The sequence below is a fragment of the Spea bombifrons genome, chromosome 5 (assembly GCF_027358695.1).
Source record: "Spea bombifrons isolate aSpeBom1 chromosome 5, aSpeBom1.2.pri, whole genome shotgun sequence".
NCBI classification, from domain to species: domain Eukaryota; kingdom Metazoa; phylum Chordata; class Amphibia; order Anura; family Pelobatidae; genus Spea; species Spea bombifrons.
Genome location: NC_071091.1, coordinates 55,721,574 through 55,729,431, shown reverse-complemented (window position 1 = coordinate 55,729,431; position 7,858 = coordinate 55,721,574). Strand labels below are relative to the sequence as shown.

The 7,858-nt window shown below is 32.5% G+C and overlaps 1 protein-coding gene across 1 annotated transcript in view; it reads right to left on the bottom strand.

Annotated features, from left to right (window-relative positions):
• Positions 1-4,125: 4,125 nt before the first annotated feature.
• The window catches only part of CDH12 (cadherin 12), a 75,729-nt gene continuing 71,996 nt past the window's right edge, over positions 4,126-7,858 (bottom strand). Inside the window, exons 10-11 of the mRNA XM_053466514.1 lie at positions 6,781-7,032; positions 4,126-5,359 (exon numbers count right to left, since the gene is read on the bottom strand). Coding sequence (XP_053322489.1) covers positions 4,863-5,359; positions 6,781-7,032 — 749 coding nt within the window. The 3' untranslated portion in view covers positions 4,126-4,862. The remainder of the gene's footprint in view (positions 5,360-6,780; positions 7,033-7,858) is intronic.

The following is a 7,858-nucleotide window of genomic DNA, read 5'->3' as shown; positions in this document are numbered from 1 at the left end:
TAGTGGCGTCAGAATGAGTGCAAACATAATGGAATTTGAAAAGGTCATAGAGTATCACAGTTGTTTGCAGTTGAATATATCGACATATAAGCTGTCGTCTAATATTGGTACGATGAGGTCTAATGTGGTATCTCCAAGCATTGAAAAATGTTGGACAACTTGTGTTCCTTTATCTGTGCTGGATATCCAGGTGCAGTCCCAGGCCAAATGGCACCACAGTTGTATGTTTTTACACAATTTAAGTTATAAACACATTTCTGCTTTGTCTTTTATCAAAATATTATAGTAGATTTTGGGCTGTACAGCACTATGATATCCCCATACACACCAAACACTTGCGTAAGGAGATGTTCCCCCAGTAAAGTGTCCCAGGGGCTGCCACCCCTGCTACACTCCTGACAGTGGCTGATTTTTTCCATCAGCCTCTTTGTTTAGATTGTCTCCTCAAATTGAATTGTTTTCTTCTTTATTAAAATGTAAATTTATTGAGTTTATCAGAGGACATGAGGTAGGATATTCTTTTATTAGTAATGTCCCAAACAACAAGATGTCATTTGGATGTAAGTAGTAGTTGAAAGGGACTCTTGGTAGGAATATATTAGACTTTGAGAGTTGATCAGCTACAGCATTATCTAGTAACTTAAAAGGAAAAAAAATAATAATTGAAGGTTATACTTAATTCGGCTTAACATTGTCTTTTAGATGAGAGCCGTATATAAGCGTATATTCATTTGTGTGTGTTGTAATATTATTTATAACAACAACATTTAATTTTCACTGTCGATGTGAACATCAAAGTTTACAGAATTTAATTCATCTGAATTTATTTCCCTTGACATTTGAGATAGCATGAACAAGTTCAGCTTGACAAATGTACTTTATAAAAACAATTTACAATGACTGTTGTATTTCTGTTTATGATCTGAATGTTAATAATCTACTTTAAGAGAAATACATTGATTTTTTTCCATTCCAACAAACATGTAAATGACACTTTTTCCAAGCCTTCAAACCAATGCAATTAGGATATAATGAGGCATATAATGTAATCAGACAAAGAGTTTGAAATAATACTTTCTATTTTGAGATGTTCCCAAATGAATTGCAAAATTCAATATAAAAACTACCAGAGCATGAAAATGGTTAGTATACTTTGTGAGCTCCATAATAGCTTTCCTACAGCTCCTCAAACCTGTGCATTGGGTATTACTTGGCCCCCTAGGACAATGATCTCACCAGCGATATCTTCATAACTGAAGTCTGTCTCTCGAGTCCCTAAATTATTGTCACATTAGGCCCTCTTACATCTCTGATGTGTTTGATGTCATAATTTAGATCAGGACTGCAAAATTATATTCCTGATGGGGTGCAAACAGGCCACACTTTTAGAAGACCCTAGCTTGAGCACAGGCATATTAATTAAAAACTAAAGTACTTGTTTTTAGGCAGGAATATCCATCATTCCTGACTTGTTAGCAACCCTCAAGGACAAGATTCTGTAACCCTATCTTAGATCATGGTCAAAGCTAAAGTATGTCGGATGACTCCATCTCTAAGTTCGTATAAACTAAGTTACTTAACATATGTTCTCATCCATGCTGCTGGTCATATCCCATTCTGCCGTATCTCCCAACTTCTTGCTAAAAAATGTAACAAAAAGTTCCCCTTGAAGTAAAGCTGACCAAAACTCGGATTGGACATGGATTGTGCAAATGTCTTATTTTATTTGCACATCTGTGTATATCTCTAGCTTCCTGGAACAAAACTTGAGAACTTATATAGTATTTATGTGATGCCTTTTATTAAGCCAACACAGAAACATGTGTAAAATTACACATGCTTTAGGGACCTCAGTAGTCTATTCTACATATTGGATTCCATCTTTTTTAACTATATCTTTTCTGGGCTAAAATGGCTATTTCCCTTTTTCTGTACATATCTCTATAGAATATATACAAAATCATAAATTACGGTACTTAGCTAATCAACCATACAAGTGACACTTGAATATTGTATTAGAGATATTCAAACTTAAACCAGACAGCCTGTGCGTGAGGAAATCTGATCTATTTCCAATGATAAAGTAGCCATTTTCTCAGAAACCAGCTATTAATCTTCAGTATTTTCAAATTCATGATGCATAAAACATAACATGCTACATTATTTCTTTACGGTTTGCTTACACTTTGCAAGTTTCCAAAGGCAATTTAGAAAATAGATTTTTTTTTTCTTCATGAAATATAAGGTGCTTCAGATGCAGTCATGTTTGTAGGATACCTTTCAAACGTCCTTCAAAAGGAATATATTTTTTTTGAAGGATGTCCTTTGGAAACCTACAGGTATGCATTCGATGATTGCATTTGCACACCTATTAGAAAACAACGATTTAAACTTAATTATATCTGGAAGGTGCCCCGCCACTTATTCACTTATCCACTTATTCATGACCTTAACTTTTCTGGGATGAAACAAACCTCACCAATGTGTAATTGCACTAAATAAAAACACCTTGGTAATAAGGTGGAAAATAATGGATAAGATACACGATGAGCGTGCATGCATTGCTAAAGTTTATTATTCGCCACGTCTTCATGCCATGTAGTAGTTTAGAGAAGAGATTGGTTATATTCAGTTGCAATAACCCTGTAAGACGAGTGCTTTTCCTTTATGTGATGTGTAATTCAAGAGTTAATATCGGTTGTCCCAGGTTGTTGTAGTAGGCAACACTTGTAGAACTTGCAATAATCTCACTCCATATAAAAAGATATACAATTCACTACAGGCTTGACGTTTCATTAAGCATTTTAACAAAAAACGAGATGCGTGTGACTTTAAAATTGATTACAACATTTAGCTTTTTAAACCACTTTCATTAATAAGTCTATTCACCCTCTAGCAATCAAATATGTTTAAATTACGGAGCACACAGCTCTCAAACATGAGTGGATCACTCACTAAAGTACCCTTACATTTTAAGAGAAATTTGTGTTTGCGTGTAACGTAGGAGAGATTTGTGTGCTAATTAGAAGTAAAAAAAAAACCTCAAAAGAAACCAGGGGGACCTATAAACTGTTAGTGGATTAAAACTCCAATATATATATATATATATATATATATATATATATATATATATATATATATATGTGTGTGTTTTCTCTGTGACCTGAGTTTAGAAGACATGTGATAATCCAACACAGATACTGTACATAACTTGTTAGTATAATAAAAATCATTCAGAGGACAATAACGTGCGCACCAAACATCTGGTTGAAATGTTTTATTTCCTGTAACATAAACAATGTGCTGTTAGTAAAATATTGTAAAACCGAAACGTCACCTGAAATCACCAAAGTATTGCAGCCAAGTGTTCGATTTCGTGGTCATGTTCGCATGCACATCCCCGCCAGTGCTTGAATCTCAGAATTACATAACCAACCTTTAATGTAGTTGTACTTAATGTCGAATACCCTGTCAGGTTAATTAACCCCATAAGTTCCAATGCAGTAATGGCATAACTGCCTTCTAAAAATGCCAAGGTAATGTCAAAATTCCATACTATGTAAATTCAGAGAGCTGCTTATGCCTTTGATATGTTATTGATGTGAAAACAACCATAAATAACCTAAACAAACAGCAGATAGAAATTATATATGAAGAGAGTATATCAGAGTATCCTATTTTCATTTTTTAGAGTTTCTTTTATATTCATAATTAAAAAAAGTTTATTAATACCATAATAAACCAATGTATATTTTGATTATAAAGTATAAATGAAATATAGTATAGTAACTTCTATGTATAGAAATTGTAATTACTCAGAGTTTTTTTTGTTTTTTGATCTTGAAATCACCAAAAGCACTTTTAATAAAGTGTGAATGATTAATCATATAGGACTCAACTGAAAAACGAACTTTTCAGAAAATTTTCCAATTTGGATGTTAATATATATTGTGAATAACAATAACATGTTTCAAAACATTTCTATGTTATTCCAGATTTGGATACTCAAAAATAGAGATAGCATTATGGTCATTTTGTGCTGTAATATCATTCCTAATGTTTCTGTTGAGTAACCGAATTATTTTTTTTTATTTTTTTTTTTACATACAATAAGGTTGTATGCTATTGTTAATATTGTTTTCAAGATGTTTATTGCTGTTTATTATTTAAAACAAAAATCCTTTTCAAAGATAACCGTTATTTTGCAGTAAAATAAACAAAGAAAATGCTCCAGTGCCTGTTTATTTTTAAGCATAAAATGTTGAATTTAAATCTAATCTAATTTGAGTTTCTAACAATTCCTTAATCGAAAGGGAAAAAAAATTGTGAACAAAATTATTTTTTTTAATTAAATAAATCAGTGAAAAATTAAATAGAACAAATTGAACATAAAACACAACACAAATTATTTATATTTATGTATAAATATTTTAAATAAAATCAGCTTAAGTTGTTTTTTGACATCACATTTGTAATTTTCATTGTACTCTACTCTTTACTGCTGCATAATTATTTACTACATTAATAGACGTCCAGTGCTCTCTCAGATAAAAGTTTCTATAGGCACTTTAGTGGAATTAAGAAAATCAACCTCTCTCCACCATGATGCCACTAAATGCCACTAAACACAAAAGTGTCATGACAGCAATTTTTACATTACAGACCTGAGTTTTTCTCAGCTTGAATTAAAAATAGCAGAAACAATTCCTTAAATATCATGACAGGATCAATTCGTCTTTTGGGAAACAAAAAAAACCCAACATGATAAATATTGAAGTTTTCTTTTTTTAATATAAAATTGTTTGTTTTTTTTTACATAGCGTTGAATAAAGCTTTTTTTTTTTTTCCTTTTCTTCAGTAAGTTAAGTGATTTTGTCTGGGTTGTAATTTTCTTCACCAAACATTTCAGCCAAAGTTTTAAAACGCGGTCCCCAGTCACTTAAGAAACCATAATCATAATCTGCCTCCGCACTTACTGATTCTATTGTACTTAGAGAATCAGCTAGAGATCCAGTGCCTTCATATGCATAAGTTGCTAGTGAGTCATATGGTGGTGCACTGGGATCCACATCATGCTCTTGCAGCCTTTGATTAATAAAATCTCTGATGTCACTGTTATATTCTGCTGGTGGCTTTTGACGAGGCAAACAAAGAGGTTCTGGCTTTATGTCTCTGCGGGCTTTATTGTCTTCAATTACCTTTGGATTTCGCAGGGCACCAATGTCAAATGCCTGAGTGTCCTCCTCCCCACCGCCTTCATCATCATAATGGATAACGTTGTCCCTTATGTCTTCTTTTGAGGTCATTAGAGCATCTTTCTTTTTCTGTCTTCTTAATGCTACATAGAGTACCACTATAACTAAATTAGACAAGACAATGTCAGTGAGGATGCAGTAACTTGCGTTGCATTTTAAGATCAGCTTCTACATACCAAAGAGTTTCAATAACTAAACAGTTTGAATGACTTTCTTTTGACATATATATATATATATATAATTTATATATTATATATATACAATTAATATTTATGTAATTTGTTAAGAAATATTGAAATATTTTGATTAAAAAAATAAGTTAATAAGAAAACATTAATCATTTTATTGAATAGAAGTAACGCTGCATAAAGCCAAAATTGTGAAAGCTTGCAGACCAGCCTGGTGCATCTACATACATTGATCAAACAATCAGGTGAAACAACTAGGAAACAATAGGTTAATCTCCTACATGATGTCGATACACTGCGGCAATGAAACTATTTTCATGTGTTTGCTTTTAATTACACTTTGAACACTTTGGTGGCATAAATCCTACAAATCAATTAAGTGAATAGGGTTTTTATAATATCCTATGCAATATTCCTGTCAAATGGGTCTTTGGACCCATGTGTAAGTGCGTTTAAATAGTTCAGACCCACCTACAAATTTCGAAACCTACTTTTTTTTTTTTTTTTTTTTTTTAATTGTGCATTATGTGAAGTTTTTTTGGTTTTTCTTTTTTATCTCTGTTTAGCCTTTTTTTACCACTTGCAGTCTTCATTTAACAAGTGTTATTCCAAGTTTAGACATCAAATAGCTAGCCATTAATTTTTCATTCTTTAAATTAAATTAGCACTGAGATGGCTCATTGAATTGAGCCCAATAACTGGATAATTTAAGAAAGTATTTTCTAGCTGAATTAATTTTTACATGCGTTAACATTTTTTTAGTGGTAAACCAGACACATATTCATGTATATGTAAATTCAATGATGCAGAATATTTACACCATGACCCAACTTACATAATTGAGTATATTCATTAAGAAACCAAGCCTCAATGTGAGTTGTTTGTAAGGCACAGGAGAGAATGAAACTTTACATGTTGTGTGTTTCATGTGTGAGTATGCATGGAGTAAAAACTTAAATGTTCTCACATGAAACTCAAAAACACTTACTAACCCTGAATAGATATACATTTTAAATAAGTAACAGTGTTAAAGAAACAAAACAGGGGCCCTATGATCCCCTAATAACCATGAGGTGATGATCACACCCTCTTTCCCCACCCTATGCACGATGGGACTTAGACTATACTCGTCAGGTTGATTTAATTATCCCCAACTCACAGTGGACAAAGGGGGGATAAAGTGGGGAGATTTGTAACTCACAGGATAATGAGGATAACGGGAAAATCTTCCTATATTCAATCTTTATAATTTTTCCTACGTATGTGTTCATAGTAAGCTTTATAGTAGCTGAAAGGGGAACACTGGCGGCATATATTGCAACATGCTTTTGACTTACCTAAAAGTATAACGATGCACAATAATATCGCTATCAAAGCACCTGTACTTAATCCAACAGGTAAGAAGATTGCCTCTGCATTGCATGATAAAACGACCCCTTTGGAATCACATCTGCATACTTGAATGGTCAATGTGCTTGTGCTACTTTGGATAGGATAGCTGCTGTCTTCTACCACCACTGGGAGCAGGTAAAACTCCTGCTGCCTGCGACTGTATCCATGCCTTTGTGCTTGTATACCAGCTGTGTTGTCTACAAAATTAAAAATACAAATTAATACTAAAACATTATGGTTAATATAATTAAATTATTGATTGTGGGTAACTCATTTATTTGCTTGTGGGGAGAGGCTACAGCTCCCCCTCCTCACAAAAGGTCCCTACATGTTGTGTGCTATAAATTATGTGTAGATGTTTTCTGAGACACACTTTGTGTAGGTAATGTAATGGACAGGGTAGGAGAACAAATCACCTCCTAAGAACTGAGTGCTCACTAAATATACACATTGTACCTGGATATATAAAGAAGCATTTTCTTTGTATTCATTCAAAAACAAGTATGTAGAAATAATAATGTATCAATAAGAATATATTCTTAATTGCATAATGAAATTGTTCCTGGCTCAAAAAAAATCAGAGGCAGGAAGGATATCTTGTTCATCTGTTCAAGTTTCAGTACTAAGAAATATGGATACTTCACAATCATCTAATAATAATATCTAGATATAATTTTAAACAAGAGCAAGTTTAAATAAACAATTTCATTTTTGTTGTTCTTATTGTATGATCTGTATTGTATGAGCCGAGAATGTTATTTACAACACAACATAGTTTACTACTAATAAAATTCAAAAAAATAACGAATCGTTAAGTTAGCAAAATTCTGTATATTTTTAAAAGCATGTCACATAGCATTTTCCACTGAGAGTTTCAATTATTTGTATATACACTCTAATTAAAGATAAAGTATAAGTGTAATGAAGGATTATTTTGTTCTTCATTAGATAGTTTCAAAAAGAAATATGCCATTTGATGAAGCACTGTGAGAATGCATTAAAAAAGCCTTAAAGTCTTCAACC